This window comes from Muscardinus avellanarius (assembly GCF_963383645.1).
Source record: "Muscardinus avellanarius genome assembly, chromosome: 9".
In the NCBI taxonomy this organism is placed as follows: Eukaryota; Metazoa; Chordata; class Mammalia; order Rodentia; family Gliridae; genus Muscardinus; species Muscardinus avellanarius.
The window spans coordinates 94,848,812-94,875,199 of NC_137795.1; the positions used below are offsets into that span (position 1 = coordinate 94,848,812).

At 49.5% G+C, this 26,388-nt stretch overlaps 1 protein-coding gene across 1 annotated transcript in view; it reads right to left on the reverse strand.

Moving 5' to 3' along the window:
- Positions 1 to 630: 630 nt before the first annotated feature.
- LOC308266849 (solute carrier family 23 member 1-like) overlaps positions 631 to 26,388 on the reverse strand; it is a gene marked incomplete at its 3' end in the record, with an annotated part of 52,134 nt that continues 26,376 nt past the window's right edge. The window contains exons 3-14 of the mRNA XM_080701238.1: positions 22,513 to 22,672; positions 15,755 to 15,936; positions 14,332 to 14,452; positions 12,617 to 12,773; positions 11,586 to 11,839; positions 6,427 to 6,591; positions 6,095 to 6,203; positions 5,908 to 6,003; positions 4,236 to 4,455; positions 1,762 to 1,821; positions 1,040 to 1,167; positions 631 to 752 (exon numbers count right to left, since the gene is read on the reverse strand). Of these exons, the coding sequence (XP_080557364.1) occupies positions 631 to 752; positions 1,040 to 1,167; positions 1,762 to 1,821; positions 4,236 to 4,455; positions 5,908 to 6,003; positions 6,095 to 6,203; positions 6,427 to 6,591; positions 11,586 to 11,839; positions 12,617 to 12,773; positions 14,332 to 14,452; positions 15,755 to 15,936; positions 22,513 to 22,672 (1,774 nt within the window). The remainder of the gene's footprint in view (positions 753 to 1,039; positions 1,168 to 1,761; positions 1,822 to 4,235; positions 4,456 to 5,907; positions 6,004 to 6,094; positions 6,204 to 6,426; positions 6,592 to 11,585; positions 11,840 to 12,616; positions 12,774 to 14,331; positions 14,453 to 15,754; positions 15,937 to 22,512; positions 22,673 to 26,388) is intronic.

A 26,388-nucleotide genomic window follows, 5' to 3' on the forward strand; every position in this document is an offset into this window, starting at 1 on the left:
GTGCCTGCACTCAGGGCCCCTCAGCCACTCCTGCAGCTTGCCAGCCCCTCCCTCCGGTACCAGGCCCAGCCCTGGTCCTACCTAGTCCAAGGCTGTGACATCGTCCTGAAGCAGAATGTGCCAGGGACCCCTGGGCACGGTGGACCTTGGCAGAATGTGGGTTTCTCCTCCCCACAGCCAGGTGCTGGGATGACGTCCACCCACACAGCCCCAGCAGCCTTCTGTGCCCTCCCTCCCCATCTCCTGCAGGCCTCTGGGGATATTGATGTAGACCAGGTTGGAGTTACTGCAGAACCCCCTTCAGGTGTGTTTCACTCGGCTTTCTCGCCGTTGTGAACTAAACACCTGACACAACTTAAAGAAATAATTATTTGTTCCTTGTTCTGGAAATTTCAGTCCAAATATCAATAGAGAGAGAGAAAGTGGGGGTCAGAGCCCGACCTGCAGCAGGGCAGGCTGGGACACCGCCATACCTGGCCACACCCCAGGGACCCTCCAGCACATGGGGATGGTGGCATCTTAAGTCTAAGCCATAGCAACCTGGTGTTCAGTTTCCTGTCCGCCCCACCAATGACTTTACATAGTTACATATCTTCCCGTAGCTGACTGCTCACTCCCTTTCCATATCAGTCAGTACTGTATCACGCAGAGATGTGGTGAGACGTAGAGATTTACTTTGAGGAATCGGTTCTCACAGCAGCAGGATTGCAAATCTGAAATCCGTAGGGAAGGGCAGCGGGCCGGGGCTGATACTAAAGTTTAGAGCCAGAATTTCTTCTCCAGAAAATTAACTGGGGCATTCCCATCCATGATCTCGAGGGCGGTCTCCTTGATTTTTAGTCAACTGATTGTAGGTATTAACCACATCTATAAAATACCCTCCCGGGTCCTTCACACACACCCCCAACTAAGTGTTTCTTTGGATAACTGCTTACTAGAGCTTGGCCAAGCTGACACATGAAGTCAACCATTATGGTACCCCTTGGGGATTTTCATGTTGTTCTAATAGCTCTCTAGGAAGATTGGCACCCTTTTTTGCCTCCATTTGGCAGAAGAAGAGACCAAGAATTTGGCAGATGGACAGTGGCTGACGCATTAACATCCTCTGAGAGGAGAGCTGGTTCGTGGATGCCGACAACAGAAAATCCGATGGTGTGAGACTTAAAGCTAAAGTAGAGTGGAGATGTCCTGTAGGATCTGAAACTAAAGCTCCTCCTTGTTCTTCACCATCTTGAAGAAAAATATTCATTTTTGTCAGTTAATCAGTTTGTGGTTTTGGTTTTTTTGTGTGTGTGATGGTATTGAGGATTGAACCCAAGGACTCTACCGCTGAGCTACATCCTCGGTCCTTTTTATCTTTTATTTTGAGACAGGGTCTCAGTTGCCCAGGCTGCCCCTGAACTTCGAATCTTCCTGCCTGTGCCTTCGCCTCCTGAATTGCTGGGATTATAGGCATGCAGTCCTGCCTGTGTGGGTGGACGTCACCCCAGCACCTGGCTGTGGGGAGGAGAAACCCCACATTCTGCCAAGGCCCACCATGCCCAGGGGTCCCTGGCATATTCTACTTCAGGACAATGCCACAGCCTTGGACTAGGTAGGATCAGGGCTGGCCTGGAACCGGAGGGAGGGGTTGCCCCAGGCAACCGAGATGAACAGTTTCCCAGCAGCCTGCCACACCGCCTGGGGAACAGGGTCGGGGTCTCTGCATTCCTGTCTGCCACACCTGGGCATGGCCTCCTTGACCTGGTGGCCCCACCCTACCTGGAAGGGGTCTGACACCCGCACTCCACAGCTCCTGGGTCTCCAGGCCTGTGTCCACTCCTGCAGGGGAGTGAAGAAAACCTACAGGAGCTTTTGAGAACAGGGCACAGCAGTGTCAAAGCCACAGAGGCCTGCTGCTCATGTGCCCTACCTAACTCTGCTAAGCTAGAGAGATCAGGCCATGGATCCGAGCTGTGAAGGCACAGGGCGCTCCTCCTAGCCACTCAGCTCCAGCCTCGAGGGGAGGCCTGGTGAGGGGTGGATGGGAACTCTGCAGAGCCCCTGCCTCTTTGGAGAAGAGAATTGTCACGATTGTAATGGCACTGTGGGCTCTTCTTCCTCTGTCCAACTAAAATTTGTTGTATAGGGAAATTAAAAATTAATAGACAGCCGGGTGTGATGGCGCACGCTTGTAATCCCCGCGCTTGGGAGGCGGAAACAGGAAGATCGCACAGGTTTGAAGCCCGCACGCTTGTAATCCCCGCACTTGGGAGGCGGAAACAGGAAGATCGCACAGGTTTGAAGCCAGCCTTGCTGGCTTAAGAGACTCTGTTTCCAAATAAAAATATAAAATAGGTCTGGGAGTGTAGCACAGAGGTAGAAGGGCTTCCAGGAACCCCAGTACCACATACACACACACACACACACACACACACACACACACACAAAAATAATAATAATAATAATAGCTTGGTGCAGCTTTAACAGGTCTTTATTACAAAATCCATAAGAAATAGAAATAGAAGGAAAAGCAGTGTGCAGGCACTTTGGAGAGCCCAAAATTATAACTCTGACCCCCTCCCCATCCCCGGCCTTTAAATAGATTTTGTATTGGTATGTTATCAGCGTTACCAAGGCAACGGGTTAGTAACTTTTCTTTTTTTGCCAGGTGGTCCTTCTTTGTCTCTGGACAGCCCACTTACTAAGCACAGGGGTCAATAACCTACCTGGCTCCCACCTCTATCATTATTAGTTGCTCATCAACTATGGGCGCTTTGAAGCCGCACATGGAATTTACCTTTCCTATACCCAGGCTGGGTCACAAAGGAGAGAAGAAACAGAGGCGCTGGTTGCCTCTACATATTTTTAGGGCTAAAAGCTTCAATTGTCTCTAGGACTTTTAAGGCTAAAGGCCTTAATTTCCTTTACATTCTTACTTTAGGCTAATTATTTGAACGAAGGGCAGAGAGAGAGAGAGGAGCTGCTGTCCCCCCCGCCTGAGCCGCCGGCACAGCACCCAGACTCTGGCTGCTTTTTACATTTTGGAAATTAACACCAGAGCAGTTTTTCAATACCAGCACAGGAACTGTTCATCTAACTACCCAAGGGCCACTGCGGCCCCTGGTGGAGCCAGCAAATTGAGAGTCAGCGTGATAAAGGGTTTTATGAGCACCCAGCGGGCGCTGCTGGAAGCTGGTTAGCTCTCGCCTTCAATGACCATCCTGCCCCTCTCCCCATGCGAGAACCTTTTATATTTTTCAGAGAAAAGTGAATGTGTCTCAGACAGGTGAGGTGTCCACTAATTTAGAAAAATAGCCTCTTCTGGCTTGTGAGCTCTGAACGTCTTATCTTGTTCGATGTTGTAGTTCGGTGGATCTAAAGAAGACATCAGTGATCCAAGTTTTTGTTTTCCGTAAAGTGACCTGTGAGCCAAGAAGGGGGCACATGCCTGCAACCCCAGCTACTCTGGAGGCTGAGGCGGGAGGATCCCAAGTTGGAGGCTGGCCTCAGCAACTTCATGAGCCCCTGCTTGAAAGCAAAGATAGAAAGGGCTGGGGAGTGCTCAGTGGTAGAGGGAGGGTGCTTGCCTGCGGGCCTGAGCCCTGGGTTCAATCCTTAGGAGAGAAGCGATGTGTGCCTGGCATTTATCATGGCCAGCATATCTGGCAAGCACCTTCCCGCTTTTACCCTTCTCCCATTACTAGTGATTAGGGAGTGCTGGGAAGAGAGGGGCCCCATCCATTCTCTGCTAGCTTTAATGTGCAATTAATCTATAAAAGACAGGCTTCCTGGGCAGCTAATTCTTAAAAAGAGCAGGAGGGATGCCGGGCGTGGTGGCGCACGCTTGTAATCCCCGCGCTTGGAAGACAGAGACAGGAGGATCGTGCAGGTTCGAAGCCAGCAGCACTGGCTTAAGAGACCCTGTTTCCAAAAATTAAAAAAAAAAAAAATAGGTCTGGGAGTGTAGCCCAGATATAGAAGGGCTTCCAGGAACCCCAGTACCACCAAAAAAAAAAAAAAAAAAAAAAAAAGGGCAGGAGGAGCAAAGAGGACTTCTGAGGATGCGAGGGGTGCTTTCAGTGTCTTAGCAAACGGCCAGCCCCGTCCTTGCCGCACCCCAGGCCCCGTCCTCCCAACCTGTCAAAATACTGCCCAGTGAGGAGGGGAGGGCGGTTCTGTGGCACGGAGCGGGTACCAGAGGAGGCCCTTCTGGACGGGAGGGCGGGCAGCCACGCCGGGAGAGCCGGCCTCACATCCTCGTTTCGTCGGCCACCGGCGGCTGCTCTCTGGGGCTCCCTCGCACCTCGCCCGTGCCGCCCGGCCTGGGCCAGAAGGGGAGGCGCCGCGGGCACCACCTGCAGACCCTGGTGCCCAGCCCCCAGGGCAGGCTGTAGACCTTCTGCGTCTTCAGGGCTTCTTCACACTCCTCCTGGATGCGAGCCCATGCCAGGACGCCTCGCTCCTCCGGGCTTCCTGTTGGGGGACCCCGAGATGTGGGGACTGGGTCTGGCAGCCCGCGGGTGCGGCCGGAGGGGGCTCTGGCGCCCCCTGCAGGCACTGTGCGTCCTCTCGGGCCCCTGCGCGCCCGGCCACCTCCTCCCTTCCTCTTCCTCCTCCTCCCTTCCCCTTCCTCCTCCTCCCTTCCCCTTCCTCCTCCTCCCTTCCTCTTCCTCCTCCTCCCCACTCCTCGGCTTCCTTCTCTTCACTCTTCTCCTCTTCCTCTCTCCTTCCTCTGCCTCCTTCTTTCCCTCCTCCTCCCCCTCCTCCTTAATCTCCTCCTCTCTCCTTCCCCTTCCTACTCCTCTCCCTCTCCCTCCTCCTTCTCTTCCTCCTGGACCTCCTCCTCCCCCCTCCTTCCTCTGACTCCTCTCCTTCCTCCTCCCCCACTGCCTCCTCCTCCTCCTCTCCTCCCTCCTCCTCTCCTCCCTCCTCCTCCCCTTCCTCCTCCCCTCTCTCCTTCATCTGCTCTAGGAGCAGACCTGTCTGCAGGCCCATTCCACTCCGTAGCGAGTCGCAACGTGGAAACAGAAGCCATGAAACCCGCGCTGTCACACAGGTCCTCAGGAGGGGCTGAGGGACCCCGAGGGGAGAGGGGCAGCCGCCCTTCCTCCACTCCACCTCCTTTGCGCCCGTGCCCTCTGCATGGCACACCTCTGCTCCTCCTACCACTCTGCACCAGGAAGGTGCATCTGGGAGGCAGGGGCATGGCTTAGACTTCTATTCTCACTGCATAACGCTGAGAAGGGTCCTTGGGTTTTTATTAAATATATGATTGAAAATATAAATACGTGTGGGGTCTCCCTCACCAATTAAATCTAGGCTCTTAGAGAGCCAGGGCTGTCTCTTTCTTTTGCTTTCTGGTGTATCTCCCATTTGAGGCCCCTGCTGTAGGCTAAAGTGTGTCTCCCTAACATTCATAGGTTGAAACCCTAATCCCAGTGCCTCAGAATGTGACTGCTTGGGGAGGTAGGGCCTTTAAAGAGGGAATTTGGTTAAAGATGCCTAAATTTAGGGTGCTCCCTAATCCAATCTGACTGGCATCTTTAGAAGAAAGAGGAGATTCAGAGGCAGGGATAGACACTAGGAATGTGCATACACAGAGAGGGCACACTGAGGCCACAGCAGGAAGGCTCCATCTACAAGCCAAGGAATGCAGCCTCGGGAGAAACCAAGCCTGCCAGCTACCTTGATGTCAGATGTCCAGCCTCCAGAACTGAGAGTCAATTTTTGTTGTTGAAGCCACGGCATTTTGTTACAGCAACTAGAGCTGACTAATACAGTCCCTTCCTTACCACAACCTCCAGACCATGAGCCTATTCAGGGTGTGCAGTGACCAGCCTGACACAGTAATGAGAGATAGAAGCTTTCCAAGGGGCCCAAACGCCACCCATCCACCCATGCCACCACCTCCCAGGGGAGCCCTACCAGGGATGGTGTTGTCCAGGAGGAAGCCCAGAAATCCACCGACAAACATGCCCGTGGTCAGCAGCACCTGAATAACCTGGTCCAGCTGGAGAATCCCTGGAGACAAGAGTGACAGGTTCCCTGGGACCAAAGGTCCCGCTGGCTCCACACCCGGAGCAGAACAGCCTGGAGGACAGAGGGTAGTCACCTGTCTGCAGCTTCTCAGGGTTCTTGTTCACCCAGTTGGGAATGGCGAGCCCACAGTAGATGGAGAAGCCAAAGACGAAGAGGTTCCTGGGCGAGTTCATGTCTGTGTACTGCAGGAGAAAGAGCCCGGAGTCAGGCACCTGCCATCAGCACCTTTACCACACATGGACGGTTGCCAGAGGTTTCCCTACTTCTGGCTATTTCTTTCTTCCATTTTGGGGCCCAGGACGCCCTCCTTTCCCTTCTCCCTCTCCCCCCACTCATCTCCACCCTGTGGGGTCCTCTCAAGAGGGGCGCTGCTGTTGCTCTCCCGGGGTGCCTCGCCCACCTCACCTGCAGATTGGAGATCCCCACGGCGCTGATGACCCCGAACATGACGAGGAACATGCCTCCGATCACGGGGGTCGGGATGGTGGCAAACGCAGCTCCGATCTTCCCTAACACACCCATCAGGAGCAGCACGCAGCCCGCCGCGACGATCACCATCCTGCTTCCCACCTGCGGCACCCAAGGAGAGGGGACGGGAGCTCCGGGCAGGCCGGACACCCTGGAGGGCCTGCTCCTCACCACCTGGAGCACTGCGGGCTCGCAGGAACGGCGCCCCCAAACAAGTGCTCAGTAAAGAGCTTTTGCAAGGGAGAGAGGCCCCCTGTACATGTGGCGTGTGCTGTGGTCGCGTTTCTACTCCCACCAGATGCCGTCCTTTGACTTCCTGCAGCTGCGTCTCCCCCACAGCACTGGTGAGAATAGGCAGCATGTGATAGATGAAGCCTTAATAAAGCGCAGAAGACCAGGGCAGGAAGGAAACCTGGAGAACGGCTTGTTCAAACCTCCCCATTTAGCAAGGGGCGGGGGCTCCATGGAGCCGTGCTCCAGCGGCGCCCGGGCCTCCGGTGTCTAGCTAAGCCTCAGCCCCTGGCTGCGTCAGCAGTACTCTGAGGTCACAGAGACATCCCTTTAGATTGCCGTATGGCCAGGAACTTTATAATGGAGTCTGTAGCCAGGCGTGGTGGCACGTGACTGTCATCCCTGTACTTGGGAGGCTGAGACAGGAGGATCTCAGGTTCGAGGACAGCCTCAGCCATATAAGAAGACTCTCACCAACCTAGCGAGACTCTGTTTCAAAAGTAAAAAAAAAAATAAAGAAGGGCTGGGGGTGTAGCTTGGAGGTAGAATAATTCTGGGTTCAATCTCTACTACTACTAATAATAATCATAATAGTGGAATCTGTCATCTTAGTAGGAGGGGCAGGTGCAAAGCAGGCAATTTAAGAAAGACAGTAGATAATTTCCAATAGCACTACATAACGTGCTGTGAAGACAGTCACAGGTGCCCGGGTGTGGGGACTGGGGCAGAAGGCTCTGTGGACGTGGGCAGCAGAGGCCTCCCGGGAGCTGGTGGCTCCTCTGACACCCAAGGAAGAGACGGAGTCCAGCGCATGAAGGCTCAGTGGAAGAACATTCTAGAGAGGAAACAGAAAATCACAGACTGTGGAGGGAGGAGCCTGGCTGCAGCGACACAGCAGAGAAGAGGGAGATGGGAACCCAGAGCAGGCGTGGGCTCTTTCCCCTCCATCCTGCGGGGCCTCGGGGACTGTGGGAAGAAGTCAGAATAAAATCCAAAGAGAAGGCATAAATATAATGCGGCGTGTCTGCTCAGTGAAATACTACTCAACCATTAAAAGGAAGGAAGTTCTAGCCGGGCGAGGCAGTGCATGCTTGTAATCCCCGCATTTGGGAGGCTGAGACAGGAGGTTAGTGGTTGGAGGCCAGCCTCAGCTACTACCTCAGCCCTTTGCAACTCAGTGAGACTCTGTTTCAAAAATAAAGAATAAAGCCGGGCGTGGTGGCGCACGCTTGTAATCCCCGCGCTTGGGAGGCGGAGACAGGAGGATCGCGTAGGTTCGAAGCCAGCTGCGCTGGCTTAAGAGACCCTGTTTCCAAATAAAAATATAAAAAATAGGTCTGGCTGGGAGTGTAGCCCAGAGGTAGAAGGGCTTCCAGGAACCCCAGTACCACCAAAAATAAATAAATAAATAAATAAATAAATAAATAAATAAATAAAATAGGGCTTGGAGTGTAGCTCGAAGGTAGACTGCCCCTGGGTTCCAACCTAGGTATTGCAAAAAGAAAAAAGGAAGGACATTCTGACTCTTGATATCACATAGATGAACCTTGAGGACATTATGTGGAGGGAAACAAGACAAGTAGAATGGTTTGACTCTTCCGAGGTGCCCAGAGGAGTCAAATTCACAGAGACGTGAAGCAGAATGGGGACTGCCAGGCGCGGGGGAGGGCGGGCAGGAGCTGCTGTCCGCTGGCACGGGAGCAGGTCCAGGGCTGGAGATGCTGACACTGCGCGGTGATGTGAATGTCCTTAACACCACACCGCACAGTCACAAATAAAAGGCTAGTTTTTATGTGATGTGTATTTTACCACAGTAAAATAATAAAAAAAATTAAAAGTCCAGATACAAAACAAACTGTCAGAAGCGGGTTTTCAAGCATGGTGATGATGTAACATGATTTCTGTGTTTAAAAGCTCCTAATTTGGGTGCAGTCAGTATCCTTCTCAAAAAAAAAAATACTATACTGCAAATATTCTTGTCTTAATATCTCATCACGAATCCACCTTCCATGAGGTATAGGGGTTTTGTTTTGTTTTTGGTGGTACTGGGGGTGGAACCCAGAGGCTTTCTACCTCTGAGCTATACTCCCAGACCTATTTTATACTTTATTTGGAAACTGGGTCTCACTAAGTTGCTGAGAGCCTCACTAAGTAGCTGAGGCTGGCTTCGAACCTGCGCGATCCTCCTATCTCAGCCTCCTAAGAGCGGTGATTACAAGCGTGCACCACCACGCCCGGCTAGATAGGTTTTTTTTTTTTTTTTTAATGTGATTATGTGGGGATGGAAGCCAGGGGCGCCCTACCACTGATATAGCCTGGGCTACATCCCCGGCCTTTTTTATTTTGAGACAGGGGTGTGTTAAGTTGCCCAGGTTGACTTCAAACTTGAGATCCTTCTGCCTCCGTCACCGTGATTACAAGAAGGCATCGCCATGCCTTGTGAGATGGTTCTTGGATCTGTTTCTCACCCGTGTGTGTCTACCCCTAACTTTAGGAGATACCGTAATGCAGTTTCAGATTTACAAGATGAAAAAGTTCTGGAGATCTATGGCACAATAATGCAAATAGGCTAAAACACCACAGAATTGTATACCTAAACAATGGTTATAATGGAAAATTTTATGTTCTGTGCTTTTTACCACAATTAAAGTCTTTTACAAAGACACTCTAGTGTTAACTAAAGTCCACTAGTGCTGTGATAACATAACAGATTATGCATTTGTGAATTTTTTCTCTGTCCAGTCTAAGAGCTTACTTATTTAACTATCTTCATTAGAAATTCCTACCACATCAGCCAGGCATGGTGGCACACGCTTGTAATCCCCGCGCTTGGGAGGCTGAAACAGGAGGATCGCGCAGGTTCGAAGCCAGCCATGCTGGCTTAAGAGACCCTGTTTCCAAATTAAAAAATATAAAATAGGTCTGGGAATATAGCCTGGAACCCCAGTACCACCAAATAAATAAATAAATAAATAAATAAATAAATAAATAAATAAATAAATAAATAAATAAAATAAACCTCAGTTTAGAAATTCCTACCACATCAAAAGAGCACTCTGGCCTTCAGTCCGCTTTCCCCTAACTCTTGGGGAGACGCACACAGCAGTTCCCTTAATGGCCACAAGGGGGAGCACGGGTCCCTAAGAAACAAGGGATTTTGGCACCTGTTGCTCTTTCAGGGTTCACCAGTCCAAGCCTTCTACTTAATTGGTAGCTTGCTCTGTGTCTGCGTGTTTCCTGCTTTTCTCTAAAGCACCTTATTTTATAAATGACAAGCAAATAAATGTGTATGTTGTTTATCAAATACAATGGTCTGTGCTGCAAGAGATGTGTTCCCTGTAGCAGAAAAGGAAACATTTGCTGCTTCATTATCAGGTAGCCCTGGCTGTATTTCTATGTAGATCAGTGGCCCTTCTTAGAAAAGTGTTCCCCGCCCCTGCACAAAGGGCTTTGCAACCTGGACCAGTACAGAAGAGCCTCCAGTGTCACGGAGCTCAGGACTTGCCCTGGGGTGGGTGCTGGATCCTAGCTCCAGCTGTGCCAGAAGTCATGCAGGGAGACAGATCTGATGCTGGAAAGGTACAGCGCCATCAGGCTGCACATCAGAGCCCCCGTGGCAGCCGCAAGACCACGCGGGCTGCATTCCTCCGAGCTCCCAGGACTTGTGCTGGAAACCTCCACAGAGATCGCTGATGCCCACAGAAAGCAACATATAATGCTGTGTTTCCCAAGTCACTTTAGAAAGCACCATTCTGAAGAATTCTTGCGGACCAGACAGAGCATCCATGTGGAAAATGGGGAGCCATGATATTTTAGGCAGATGCTAATCTAATCAGAGCTGGGTTCTAGAAAGGTCCTTGGATGGCTGTGTGGTGGGTGAATGAGAAGAGAGACTGGGACGCATTACTGCAGCCTGCAGGCATTGGGAAGGAGGCATGAGGACAGGAAGGGAGTCATGTGGAGGAAACAGAAGCCACGGGTGAGTCACTGGGCAGCAAGAAGCCAGGATGACGTGCGTGCCAGGGTGAGCTCACTGAAGCGAGGACTGCAGGAGAAGTCAGGCTGGGGCGTGTGCTGGGCTTTGCAAAGGCTACTGAGTGTGTGATGGCTGGAACAGCAGGTGCGGCTGCCCGGGGCACAGCTGAATATTCAGAACTGGGCTGGAGGTAGTGGATCGCCTACCTAAACTTCAGGAAGTGAGGATTCTTCTGTGCTTAGAAGCCACTGATGCCCACCAGCACCAGGACAGACTTTCTGCCTGCCGAAAAGCCAAGGTCTACCCATAAAAACCAGAATCGCGGCCCCCATGAAAATATCCCTGTCCTAACCTCAAACCTGAGGATGTTGCCTTGCATGCAAAAGGGACTCTGAAGATGTGACTGGGTTAAGGACCTCGAGATGGGGAGAGCAGCCTGGATTTCCCCGGTGGGCCCAGTTTAAGTACACAGGTCCCTGTAAGCAGAGAACCCTCCTTCCTGGCTGTAGTTGGGGTAGATGGAGGAAGCGGCCACAGCGCAGGTACATGGCAGCCTCTGGATGGTGATAAGGGCCTCCAGACAGGAGCACAGACCTGCTGACACATCATCCATTCCAACCCCATGAGACTGGTATCCAACTTTTGACCTCCAGGTCAATAAAACAATAAAGTTGGGTTGTTTAAAAACAGGATCTTACTAAGTTGCTGAAGCTAGCCTCCAACCTGTGATCCTCCTGTCTCAGCCTCCCACATGTCAGGATTACAGACATGGGCCACCACACTCAGCTAACTTGTGATCCTCTGTTATAGTGGCAATCAGAAATAAACATGCAGGGTGGCAGACTCAGGTGTCCGGTGTGTCCCCAGTAGCCACCATCAACAGCCTTACCCCAGTGATACCCAGGGCCCCGATGTTCTCGCTGTAGGAGGTGGTGCCGTTCCCTGTCCCCCAGAGCCCCGCCAGCAGGCAGCCCAGGCCCTCGATGCCGATGCCGCGGTTGATGGCGTGCTTCGGGGGAGGAGGCGCCCCCACCAGCCGGGCGCAGGCATAGTAATCGCCCACCGACTCCAACATGGAGGAGATCACGCCGGCGATGATCCCAAAGACGCCAGCCAGGCTGACCGTGGGGAGACCCCACTGTCCTGGAAATACAATGCAGGCAAAGTCTCAGAAGAGCCCGCTGAGCGCAAGTCGTTTCTTCCAGAGACGTTTCTGGAAGGCTTTACAGAGCAGACACCTCTCACAAGTGTCCAGCGACTTTATCTAGGGTCTCTGCCCGGCCATTCCTCCCCAGGGTGGGTCAGAGGCCTGAAACTTGAGGTCACTCTGCACAGAAAAACCAGAAATGGGTCCCCTTCCTAGGGCAGCCCTGAAGCTTTGGGAAGCGGAGCCTCTACGGAGGCCCTAAGGCTGCAGTCCACGAGGCCAGGGCGGCCCTGGTTACTTTTACACTGAGGCAGACATGGAGGGAAAGGTATCTGGGAGCTGTGTAAGAAATGTCCTGGCCTCTCAGAAATATTCCAATCCAGTCCCAGGCTTCCCTGCGTGTGATCCACAGACTCTAAGACGTAATACAACGCCGTGGTTGGGAGCCAGGGCTCCTTTCTCTTACTCTCTCCAGCCCCCCTTCGTCCCCAGAATTGTGGGTTTTCTGGGCAACGTGGAGGACCAGGATGTAGCCCAGCTCTGAGACGGGTCTGGGAGTGCAAGCCGTTAGACCACCGCCCCCATGGAACTTTTAGACCAACCCGAGGGTCTACTTCTCTTGGGAGTCAGATATGGACTGCCTGGGGCCTGCCCTTCCTTACCAATCACTCCCCCACCCTTTCTAAGACTCTCTCCTGCCCCCGAAGCCCCATGGACATCCTGGGAAACAGGTGTCCCAAGCAAGAAGGGGCAGGCAGCCACCTTCTCCTTACCTGGGTAAGGGAGGCGGAACCAAGGGGCCTGGCTCAGGACGCTGCCTTTGGTGTCCGTACGGGCCAGGTAGCCATAGGCGGCGGGATCCGAAGGGAGGGCGTTGGTGGCAGTGAGTGTGAAGCAGATGAGCCAGGAGAGGCCCAGGGCCATCAGCACCTGCAGAGGGAGGAGCCGCCCTCACTTCTGGCTCTGCCGGCCCCGCCCCTTCCTCCCTGCAGGGGCTCGGGAGAGTTCCTGGAGATGAGACACTTCAGAACAACAGGAATCTGCTGTCCGTGGGTAACTTAGCGTGTTACAGGAACAGGCTAGAAACCAAAGCAGAAAATAAGTATGGGAGGAGGTCTGTAGCAAATTGGGGCAGAAATGTGCAGTCCATCGACACAGCCGGGGCAGAGGATACAACCCAACTCTCTTCCCATGGTTTGTTGTCCAGGCGACCTGAGAGCATAGTCCCCGAGCCGTAGTTTCTTCTCCGTACCATGGAATCGTAATCACTGCTCTGCAGAGCCTGAAACAGGGTTTCTTAAAATGAAGACATAGGAATTGAGTCTATAGAGGATATATCAGGTATAGGATGGACTTTGACCATCTCTAACAGATAGATCTTAAGTCTCTGGTAGTGGGCCCCAGATCTATTTTTTATTTTTGTGGTACTGGGGGTTGAACCCAGGGGTGTTCTACCTCTCAGCAACACCCCCAGCCCTATTTTATTTTTACTTTGTAACAAGGTCTCAGTATGTTGCTGGGTGCCTCACTAAATTGCTGAGGCTGACCTCGAACCTGCAATCTTCCTGTCTCAGCCTCCCAAGTACCAGGACTATAGGCATGAACCCCCATGCCCAGCTTCTCTGTATTGAGAAAATTCTCCAAGTGATTCTTATGCATGCTGAACTTGAGAATCACCGGCCTGAATGGTTGCGTAAATGATCGATGCGATCATTACACAGAAATGTCTTTCAATGAGAAATACAGTTTAGCCGGGCGTGGTGGCGCACGCTTGTCATCCCCGCGCTTGGGAGGCGGATCGCGCAGGTTCGAAGCCAGCCGCGCGCGCTGACTTAGGAGACCCTGTTTCCAAATAAAAATGTAAAAATAGGTCTGGGAGTGTAGCCTAGAGGTAGAAGGGCTTCCAGGAACCCCAGTACCACAAAAAAAAAAAAAAGAAAGAAAGAAAGAAAGAAAGAAAGAAAGAAAGAAAGAAATACAGTTTACAATCAAACCTGCAGACAGATCGAGGCTACTGACAGCTGTGCACACGTGACGGGGTGGTGTGAATTTGGCAAGAAGGCTCTGGCGAGGGAGGCACCATCCCCAGCACAGGTATTTGGATTCCCAGTGTGCCACGGAGAAAGATCCTGACCTAAGACATGTGGCTCAACAGACTCTTTGGGCCTTAGGTTTTATGTCATTACAGACAAATAGACTGCCTTTCCCCATAGCTTGCTATGAGGTCAGCCAAAAACAGGAAGAAACTGCCCCACACTAGCGCCCAGAGCAGTGACCCAGGACTCCTTGGGGAGAGAAGCATTGGAGGAAAGACCTAGGATGCGGTGACATGCACCCACCACCAGGGGGCACGCCCCACATCCGCCCTGCAGGAGGCCACTGCACATGGGGGAACCTTTGATCTGGGGGGCATCTGGGCACAGAGACGCTGCCCTGCACTCTTCGGCTGAGCCGATTAAGAATGGAAGAGGGTGAGGAGTGTTCTTACAGGGAAGACCTGGAACAGGTAGAACTTGGAGGTGCGGCATGTCTTCTCTCTTCCATAAACGGGCACGGGCACCGCGATGTTTTTCAGATACTGAGAGAACAGCACGATGAAGAAGATGGTCCTGAAACAGAGAGGAGCAGCCACACCCAAGCTGGCGCACTGGGCTCGTGCTGTGCAGGAGCCTGAGGCTTTGGGGATGGCCAGGACATCGCCACATGCGCCAGTCTCTGGACCAGCGGCCTATCTCCTAGGGAGGGACCCAGCTGGGCCCCTTTCTGAACCCAGGTAGAGCCCTGCTATCTTTGAAGCCAGGAGCTGCTGCTAAACAGGAAGAGTGGGATCGGATGCTATTGTTCCTGGGAGACCAGAGGGAACCCGGCTATTGGCAGCAGGGCGGATCCAGCAGTTAGAGTCATTGATACCAGGGTCAGCAACTGTCATATCTCCCTGGCCCTTCTCCAGTCTGTAGTTCACACACCTCACCCCTGGGGCCTCTCAAAACTCGTTTACATGCTTGAAGTCTCCCATGAAGCTTCCTGGTCCTCCCAGCCGGCTGCTGTCAGCCTTTCTCTGCACACAGCACCTGGCCCCCGTGGCTGTCTCCTCTTGTCCCACCCACTCGGATCCAAGCCTTAATTCTCAGACTGTAAGATGCTTGAGAAGCTGGGCTGTTCCTCCCCCCTTCCCAGCTCAGTGAAAAGCTCTTCAGCAGAGAACCAGTAGGACCAACTTTTTGTAAACATAGCAAATTCTAATATACTGCCTGTGATTAACTCAGTATATCTGTATTAATAAGACAAAAATAATTAACAGTAATAATGAATTGTAAGTGGCAATTTTGATATGTTGTTGTTGTTTTGGTACCAAGGATGGAACCCAGGGTCATTCTACCTCTGAGCTACACCCCCAGCTCTATTTTTTTATTCTTCATTTTTTAAACAGGGTCTCACTGAGTTGCAAAGAGCCTCGCTAAGCAGCTGAGGCTGGCCACCAACCACTATCCTCTATCTCAGTCTCTCAAAATGCTGGGGTGACAAGCGTGCGCCACCATGTCCAGCTCGATGCTTTTTAAAATATGATAATGTTCATAAAATATTTATAAATTGCAAGAGTTTGCTCATATCCTGGATGACAATGATGATGATGATGATGACGATGATGATGATTTTGGTACTAGAGGTTGAACCTGGAGGCATTCTACCTCTGAGCTATACCCCTAGTCCTCTTTCTTTTTTTTTTTTTTTTAATTTTGAAAAAGAGTCTTCCTAAATTCCGAGAGTCTCACTAAGTGGCCAAGGCTGGCCTCAACCTGCAATCCTCCTCTCTCAGCCTCCTAGGTACTAGGATTACAGGCATGGGCCACCACCATGCCTGGCTTCCTATTTCCTTACCAGATGGGCTGCCCTCCCCAGAGAGCACTCACATGAAGGAGATCCCCCAGTGGATTCCGGCGTCGCTGCCTGCGGAGTCAAAGAGAGGCAGGGCCACCAGAGCAATAGTGGGAGCGATGGTCAAGGGGCCGATGAAGCGCATGAGGAAGCCAATCAGGCCTGAGAATCCCACCAGCATCTGCACACAGGAAGCGACCAGGACGGCGCCCTGCAGCTGCAAGGAAAGAGAGGGTCTCCGCTCAGCCCAGCCGCCGGGGCCCACCGCCACATCTGGCCACCCCGGGGTGGTGCGGGACCCAAGCTGGGACCCGAAGGAGCTGAGGGAGGTAGAGCTGCCACTCCTTTCCAGTCTGTCTTCCCAGCTGCCTGCTGGACATTTGCATTGAGCACGAAATAGACTTGGAAATAGAAAAGGAAATAGACTTGGAAATTATTGATCTCAGTCACGGTGAAGACGACTTGAGTCATCAGCACCTCTCCATGCGGGACCGAATGTGTTATGTGTTGCTACTCCGTGTCTCTGCTCCCCTTCTTTCTTTTTCTTTTCCTTTTTTTTTTTTTTAATTTTTTGTGGGGGTACTGGAGGTGGAACCCAGGGGCATTCTACCACCAAGCTACACCCCAGCCCTATTTTTTATTTTGAAACAGGGTCTCACTGAGTTGCCAAGGGCCTCACTAAGTAGCTGAGGCTGGCTGTGAACCGCGATCCTCCTGTCTCAGCCTCCCGAATGCTGGGATTACAAGCGTGCGCCACCACGCCCAGCTTCTTTCTTTTTTTTTTACTTTTTTATTTTGTGGTCCAGGGACTTTTCTACCTCCGGGCTACACCCCCAGCCCTATTTTTATTTTATTTGGAAACAGGGTCTCACTAAGTTGCTGAGAGCCTCACTAAGTAGCTGAGGCTGGCTTCGAACCTGCGCGATCCTCCTGTCTCAGCCTCCCAAGCGCGGCGATTACAAGCGTGCGCCACCACGCCCGGCTTCTTTCTAATGCAGGGGTCCGCACGCTTTTTCTGTACAGGACCAGGGAGTGGATATTTTAGGCTTGGTGGCCAGACGGGCTCAGTTGCAACTTTTCCAGAGAAGTTGTGAACAAATGAACAGAGCCGTGTTCCAATTAAACTTCATTTATAGAGGCTGAAATTTGAATTTCATGTCGTTTTGACATGTCGAGATACAGTGTTCTCCTCTGGGTGTTTTTTAAAATTACCATTTAAAATGTAGAAGCATTCTTAGGTCATGGGCTGCTCAAAACTGCAACAGGCCCGACCTGGCTCCTGGACTGTGGGTTGCCTACCCCCTGATCTATTGGGTTAAATAAGTCTACTTTTCATTTTTTACTTTAATAGTTGGGATATTTTCTTCTGTTTTTATTCTTTTAGGAATTATTCTTACTTTTTTAGTGTTAATACTTTGCACAACAAAGTCTGTGGTTAAATACGTCTCCTAGCCTCCTCCCAAATGGCAAAATGACTCTAGAATACTTCAATTTCTATCACCATCTTCTTTTTAAAATGCTATTATTGTAAAATATTGTAAAATATTTTTATACTATCATTGATTATTATAGATTTTATTATATTTTCCTATAGTCAATACTTATTTAAGTTTACCTACTGCTGTGGACTGAATGGGAACCCCTCCCAAATAGAAAATATTTCTGTCATGTCATTTAAACCACCCAGTCTATGATGACTTTGTTACAGCAATCTATGCTGACTAATACACTTACATTTTCACCATATGTTCCTTTTCCCACTATAGTTTCTTTCTTGACACTCTTCAAGATTTCATTTCCTTTGGCTTGAAGACTATCTTATAATAGTTATTTCTTTTTCTCTCTCTCTCTTGTGTTACTGGGGATTGAACTTGAGGATATTCTACCTCTGAGCTAGACCCCCAGCCTTATTTTATTTTACATTTTGAAATTGGACCTCAGTAAGTTGCTGAGGCTGGCCTCAAACATGAGATCTTATCTCAGACTTCCACACACAGCTAATAGTTATTTTTACAAAGGTCTGTGACAAATAAACTCTTTATCTTTGTTTAACTGAAAATGTCTTCATTTTGCCATCAGTCTTGTATGATATGGGATTCTACAGTTCAGGGCAGAATTCTAGGATGGCAATGTTCTCTTAGCACTTTGAAAATATTCCATTATTTTCTAGCTCTGCCATTACTACTCAGAAGAATGCTAAACGTCCAGGTACTATTAACTTATAAGCAATTTTTCTTTTTTTACTTTTAAGATTTTCTCTTTTATATTGCAATTTCATTATGATGTATCTAATTATGGATTTATTTTATATATGACATTTGGAATTTACTACGATTTCCCCCAGAGTGTTTACATCTTGCATCCATTCTAAAGTATCAGCTATATCTTAAAACACAGCCACATTTCCATTTCGTCTATTATTGCCTTTACAAATTAGTATTAGATGCAAACAGACTTCTCATTCTATTTCTACCCTTTATATCATCTATTTAATATTTTCCATACGTTCACCTCTTTGTGCTGCAGTCCAGGTTTTTTTCTTGGATAATCTTCAAGTTCGTTAACCTCTCCCTCTCTTTAACTGTGTCTAAATGCTATTAACCATCAAATGTATTTTTAAATCATAATAACTATATTTTTATTACTAAAGTCCTAATTGGTGTTATTTCCAAATTTTTGTTGTTCTTATATTTTCTTCTTCTGTATTGCGGCTTCTGTTGTTATTGTTTCTCCTCCTCCTTCTTGTTTTTTTTTTTTTTTTTTTGGTGCTGTGGATTGAACTCAGAGACTTTCTCTGTGCCTAGCTTCTATTGCTGTTTGATCCCCTTAAGTTAATTTAAACAGATTGATTTAAATTAAGAAGAGTGGTGGCACATGCCTGTGATCCCAGGACTTGGGAGGCAGAAACAGGAAGATCACAGAATTCAAGGCCAGCCTCAGCAACCTAGTGCGACCCTCAACAACTTAGCGAGATCTTGTTTCAAAATAGGACTGGAGGTGTGGCTTGGAGGGAGAATGGCCCTGGGTTAAATCTCTAGTGTCAGAAAAGAGAAAAAGAAAAAGAAAAAACAAGCTCTGAGTCTTTGCTCTATATCAGCATCTAATTCCTATCCCACCCGTGATTCAGGCTATAATTTCCATATTCATTTCTAGAAAGCAGAATTTCCCCCATGGCTTTAAGCTCTAGTATGCATTTGAAAATATAAATTCACGCCGGGCGTGGTGGCGCACGCTTGTAATCCCCGCGCTTGGGAGGCAGAGACAGGAGGATCGCGCTGGTTCGGAGCCAGCCTCGCTGGCTTAAGAGACCCTGTTTCCACATAAAGTTAAAAAATAGGTCTGGGAGTGTAGCCCGGAGGTAGAAGGGCTTCCAGAACCCCAGTACCACCAAAAAAAAAAAAAAAGAAAGAAAATATAAATTCATCCACCATTTTTGTGTGTTAGTAATGAGGCTGCGGTCTACGTATCTCAAACTACCATGATCTTGGAAGGTGACATTTAAATCGGTCGAATGTCTACTCAGCAATCGAGAAGAACAAAATAATGTCATTTGTAGAAAAATAAATAGACCTAGACAACATAATGTCAAGTGAGATTAGCCAGTCGCCGCAAATGAAGGGCCATATGTTTTCACTCATATGTGGGAGCTAGGGAGTCTCACTGAGTTGCGAAGGGCTTCGCTATTTTCTTTGTTAAATAGGGTCGCACTGAGGCCCTCGCTGGGTTGTGAAGGGCCTCGCTGAGTAGCTGAGACTGTCTGCGAACTGCGATCCTCCGGTCTCCGTCCCACTAATGCTGGGATTACAAGCGCGCGCCACCACACCGCTCTCTCTACGATTTCTTCAACCTTGTGAGCCAGAGTGCTGCTGTCGGTGCTATATTCACGTTGCTTTCATCTGCGACTAGCATTGCGATGTACGACTGGTCTGCTGTCCATCGGCGGTTTCCAGCCTCAAGATGTGTGCAGGTAAGCCGGGCGTGGTGGCGCACGCTTGTCACCCCAGCATTCAGGAGGCTGAGACCTCGGTTTGCAGCCAGCAAATGATCACGGTTTGCAGCCAGCCTCAGCTACTTAGTGAGGCCCTCTGCAACTCAGTGAGACCCTGTTTCAAAATAAAGAATAAAAAGTAGGGCTGATGTAGCTGGAGGTAGAATGCCCCTGGGTTCCATCTCCAATACCCCAAAAGAAAAAAAAAAACTGTGCAAGTAATTATAATTCAGTGAGACATGAGGAATTCATCCCAATGGGCTGACTCAGAGAATTAAATCAATCAATTAGGCTGGGCATGGTGGCGCACGCTTGTAATCCCCGCGCTTGGGAGGCCGAGACAGGAGGATCGCGCAGGTTCGAAGCCAGCCTCAGCTACTTAGTGAGGCTCTCAGCAACTTAGTGAGACCCTGTTTCCAGATAAAATATAAAAAAGGTCTGGGAGTATAGCCTGGAGGTAGAAAGCCTCTGGGTTCCACCCCCAGTGCCCAAAATAAAATCAATTAATTAATAAAAGGCGGTTGATACTTGAAAGAACTTTTTCTCATTCACAGTGAAAAATAATTGACCAGTAGAGGGAGCAAAAATACCACAGATAAAACTTTGGGTTTTGTATGCAATTCTTTTGGGCTTTGGAGGGCAATGTGGGGAAGAATGTGGCGGGGATGGAATGTTCTAGACCAGGGCAAGAGGAGCCCCCTGCCACGGGCTCTGTGTTTAGAGCCACCGTTGGCAAACTTTTTCCGTAAAATGTCAAGAGAGTAAATAGTTTAGATTGTGTGGGCCACATGTGGTTTCTGACACATTCTTTTTCCTAAACAACCTTTTAAAAATCATTCTTAGTCCATGGGTAGTATAAAAACAGGCCAGAGAGTGAGAGACATTATTTAAAACATTGGGAAAGCCGGGCGTGGTGGCGCACGCCTGTAATACCCGCGCTTGGGAGGCTGAGACAGGAGGATCGCACAGGTTCGAAGCCAGCCTCAGCTACTTAGTGAGGCTCTCGGCAACTTAGTGAGACCCTGTTTCCAAATAAAATATAAAATAGGGCTGGGAGTATAGCTCAGAGGTAGAAAGCCTCTGGGTTCCACCCTCAGTACCACCAAAAATAATAATAATAAAAATAAAATAAAATAGCCAAGCATGGAGGCTCACACTTGTAATCCCAGTGCTTAGGAGGCTGAGACAGGAGGATCGCACAGGTTCGAAGCCAGCCTCAGCTACTTAGTGAGGCTCTCAGCAACTTAGACCCTGTTTCCAAATAAAATATAATATAGGTCTGGGAGTGTAGCCCGGAGGTAGAAAAGCCCCTGGGTGGTTCCACCCCTAGTACCACACACACACACACACACACACACACACACACACACACACTTGGGAAAGAATAAAATACCCTTCAATAAATTCTGCATGTAGGTAAAGAATCGTTCAAAAGCTCAGGATAAACAGTTTTTCAAAGAAAAAATAAGGAATATGTAGCCAGTAGATTTTCCCTGAGTAAAATGTTAAAGTTCTCCAGTGAGAATGAAAATGACACAAATTATAAAGTTGACTCTTCGCAAAGAACGTTCAAGAACAGTGAAGGATAACAAAAAACAAAACAAACAAAAAACCCCAAAAAACAAAATACAAAAAACAGGGCCACAGCTGGGACTCCATCCAACAACCACAGTTTGCTGCCTCCTGTTTTAGGGGACTCTACTAGCACAAAAGTAAACAGTGAATGTATTAAAGAAATTCTAAATGTCTCTGTTGCTTACACTCTTCCTCCCTGAAGGATGCAGGCGTGTCTCCAAGATCACTCCTCTTCGCCGCCACACTTTCTACACAGCAGGCCCACCTTATCACCTTGTTATTCATTCATTCATTCATTCATTCATTCATTCATTCATTTATTGGTGGTACTGGCGTTCCTGGAAACCCTTCTACCTCCGGGCTACACTCCCAGACCTATTTTATACTTTTTTTAAAATTTGGAAACAGGGTCTCCTAAGCCAGCACACTGGCTTCGAACCTGCGCGATCCTCCCGTCTCTGCCTCCCAAGCGCGGGGATTACAAGTGTGCACCATACGCCCAGCGATTACCCTGTTTTATCATCACCCTATTTTATTTTCTTTGTTACACTTATGACACCCTGATATTTCAGGAGCATCTTACCTCCAAGTCACACCCTCACCCCATCTTTCTTTGTTTATTATTTATTATTTATTTACTTATTTATTTACTTGTCTTTTTGGAACCTGGGATCGAACCCAGAGCACCACTGTGCTACATCCCGGCTCCTTCTTTAATTTTGAAACAGTGTTTTGCTAAGTTGTTGAGGGTCTCGGTAAGTTGCTGAAACTGGCCTCAAACCTACAATCCTCCTATCTCAGCCTCCCAGGTACTTGGATTACAGGTGTGTACTACCACGCCCCTCTTCTTGTCCATCTTTCTTTTTTTATTTTTATTGGTGCATTGTAGTCAGACATCTTGATGGGGTATAAGATGGTGGAGGCATACATGCACGCATCACCCAATCAGCCCTTACTCGATTCCCAGCCCATTCCCTCCCCTCCCTCCATTTTCTCTGGGGCATTTTTCTCTCCCTCTTGCTCTGCCTCAACACCTCCACCTCCACACACTGGAACGTTAGCCCCCTGAGGACAGGATGCTCATCTGCCCCGTGTACTGATTTACGTATCTGAAAGCCCAGGACCTTTCTAGGTGGGAAGTTGAATACTGAATGTCGAGCAAACAAATTGACTCCTGGACCCCCACGCTCCGCCTCCATCGCCGCTACCCACCGTCCCTGGCCCCGGTACCTCTCGGATCCTCTTCTGCCATTCTTCTTTGAATTCGGGAGAGCTGACGTTCACCTGGCTGGCATCGAGTGTCCACGCTGGGCACCTCCAGGCCGGGAGAGAGAGCATGGAGAGAGAAGGAGCCATAAAGGCAAACGTGCCTCCCTGGAGGATGGGTAGCCTGGAGGAGGCAGTGGTGGTGGCTGAGCCTCCCGCGCGGGACTGCCACCGGCCCCAAGGGTGTCGGGGCCAAGTCCTAGCTGAGGGCAGGACTCAGGGAGACGTGTGACCCCCGCCTCCCCATCTCGGGGAGCTCCTACCAAGCTCCAAGGCAGACTCATGAGTCCTGCCAAACTTGGGACAGGTAGGTGGGCAGCAGGAAGACCCCCAGACCCAGCGCCAGTCCTGGAGATGCAGAGCCAGGAGGAGGGGGTCAGGTGCCAGGACCCGGGCGCACTGAACACCTTAGTGGGTGCTGCTCTCCACCCCACTCCCAGGTCACGGCACAGCTCACAGATGCACACAGTTCTCTGGCCCGTGTCCCCAACAAGTTACTCCCCCGCTATAGAGAGCTGCACAGCTAAAATCTGAGTTGTCAAATTCCCTTGTGTCCTCAGAAACCAGGGGCAACCCCCAGCCTCTGCCTTCAGGCGCTTTTTTTTTTTTTTCCTGGTGGGTCTGGGGATGGAACCCAGGTGCATTCTACTTCCGAGCTACGCCTCCAGCCCAATTTTTTATTCTTTATTTTGAAACAGGGTCTCACCGAATTGCAAAGGGTCTCGCTAAGTAGCTGAGGCTATTCTCGAACTGAGATCCTCCTGTCTCAGCCTCCCAAATGCTGGGATTATAAGCATGTGCCACCGTGCCCGGCTTCAGGTGCCCTCTTAACCCACAAATAGGACAGGTCTGAGGGCCATTCTCAGGTGTAACCCCACCCAGCTGGCTTCTCTTTCAGCCTCTGAGAACCTCTGAGAACCTCCTTCATGCCCACCACCTGCCTGCCCACTTCAAACCAAGCTATAAGTCAGCACCCAAAGTGCCGCTCACAAGAGGGCTCAAGGACACCGAGGTTACCTGGTCTGTCTGCTCTGGGCATTAGAATGGAGGAGGATGGGGCGGACAGGGGCCCTGGGTTTGGGTTACTTTTGTCCCAGTGGCCTACCAAGTTGGATACTTTTTAAATTTTTGTATTAGAGATTGAATCCAAGGGCATTCTACTTCCAAGCTATACCCTCAACCCTATTTATTTAGTTATTTATTTATCTATTACTGAGGGTTGAACCCACAGAATTCCACCTCTGAGCTATGCCCCCACCCGTATCTCAGTGGTAGAGCACCCCTGAGTTCAATCCCCAGTAATGCAATAAGTAAATAATAAATAAATAGCCAGGCATGGTGGCATACGCCTATAATCCCAGGTTGGGAGACTGAGACAGGAGGATCGCAGGTTTAAGAATAGTGTCAGCAAAACAGCGTGACTCTCAGCAACCTAACAAGACCCTGTCTCAGAATGAAAACACATGCCGGGCGTGGTGGCGCACGCTTGTATTCCCTGCACTTGGGAGGCTGAGACAGGAGGATCGCACAGGTTCAAAGCCAGCCTCAGCTACTTAGTGAGGCTCTCAGCAACTTAGTGAGACCCTGTTTCCAAATAAAATATAAAATAGGTCTGGGATAGAGCCCGGAGGTATAAAGCCTCTGCGTTCCACCCCCAGTACCACCAAAAAAAAAAAAAAAAAAAATATATATATATATATATATATATATATATCACACTTTGTAAACAGCCTCAACTACTTAGCAAGGCCCATTGCAACTTACCCTGTTTCAAAAAAAAAAAAAGAATAAAAATACTAAAAAATAGGGCTGGAGTGTGACTCGGAGCATGCCCCTGGGTTCAATCCCTAGTACTACAAAAAAATTTTTTTTTTTGCCTAGGAGCATAATCCATTATTATGATGATTCATGTGCCTTTTGACATGTAAACTATGGAGTGTTGGTTAGAAAAATTCACAGCAGCATAGGCCTGGAGGAGCACTGGGAAACGGGTCTGGGCTGGGCTGGTCTTGGCACTTTACAGACAAGGGCCCCAGTCAGGAAGGCGAGAAGCCGCAGGGCGCTGGTGTGCTCCGCTTGGCCTCCTCCGGGCTCACCACCCGGGTCCTCACCCACCTGCGGCGCCAGCAAACCTGCCGCCCCACTGATCACACGGGGCCCCGGGAGTGCGGCTCCACTTCTACCAGCCTCAGCATCCTCCTGGGTGAAATAACTGTAACGGCGCTCTGCCCCAGCGCAAAGGTGAGGATGAATCATGTAAATTCAGTATGTGTTCACCCGGAACCACTCCCATCGCCCTTGTGTACACATGTGAGAACGCCAGTGTCTCAGCACCCCGTCTCAGCACCCCGTCTCAGCACCCCGTCTCAGCACCCCGTCTCAGCACCCTGTATGGGGAAGGAGGGAGCGGGAGGGAGACGGGAGAGCCCGCCAGGTGCTGGGTGCGGGTAGTGACTACCACTGTGAACGCACCAATAAAAGTATTTTCTTAAATAAAGCTCAGTAAGTAGCATTGACCTTCACTATGTTACTGTCCCCTGGGGTGTGCAGGTACTTCCTGAGAAGGTAGGCCACAGCAGGAAATGTCTTTTAATGTTCCTTCTGAACAACATAAATAACAGATGCTACAGTATGGACTTGTTGGCATCCCATATGCTGCAGGTGGGTCCTCCAGGGTTTGTTTTCTGTCCTCCATTCCCTTCTGTGTTGTTGGAATCCACACGCCTGGGCTGCTCTGAGGACCGCAGCAGCCCCTCAGCCCTCAACCCTTCACAGCGTTAGTGCGCTCCTCTTTTTATTTCTTTTGGTACTGGGGATTGAACCCAGGGGCATTCTACCTCTGAGCTACACCCCCAGATGCTCCACTCTTTTTAAATTTTGAAACAGAGTCTTGCTAGGTTGACGAGAGTCTCACTACTTGCTGAGAATCCCCCTGTCTCGGTCTCCCAAGTACCTGGATCACAAGTGTGCACGACCACACCTGGCTTTATATTTTTGTTTTTGAAGCAGGATCTCACTAAGTTGCTATGTGGCTGAGGTTGGCCTTGAACCTGTGATCATTCTATCTCAGTCTCCCAAGTATTGGGATCACAGGCGTGCGACACCATGCCTGGCTAGTTTTGCCCCTCTTTGTCCATCATCCTCTCTTTCTTTCTTTCTTTCTTTCTTTTCTTTCTTTCTTTCTTTCTTTCCTTTCCTTTCTTTCTCTTTCTTTCTTTCTTTCTCCTTTCTTCCTTTCTTTCTTCCTTTCTTTCTCTTTCTTTTTCCTTTCTTTCTTTCTTTCTTTCTTTCTTTCTTGTTTTGGTATGGTACTAGGGATAAAACCCAGAGGCATTCTACCACTGAGCTACACCTCCAGCCCTATTTTCTTCTTTTATTTTGAAACAGGGCCTCACTAAGTTGCTGAGGCTGGCCTTGAACCTGAGATCCTCCTGTCTGGACGCCTCTCAAGTAGTAAAATTACAGGTGAATGTCATCACACCCAGCTCATTATTTCTTTTGTTCTTGTTCTTAAAATAGAAGTATCTATCTATGTTAAGGGTTAAGATTAATACACAATCCCCAGCTCTCTTTGTGTGGTTTCACAAGTATTAATCGGATGGAGTTGTTTTTACTTTATCTACTAATCATTTTTTAAGCTTATCTTTCTAGTATCATCTAATCACCTATCTGGTATCATCTATCTAGGGTCATCTAGGGTCTATTTTAGATCAATCTCTCTCTCTCTCTTCTCTCTCTCTCTCTCTCTCTCTCTCTCTCTCTCTCATTCTTCATTTTGTTTTTTGTTTTGTTAGAAGTGCTAACACAGCTGAGCATGGTGGTGCACACCTGTAACCCCGG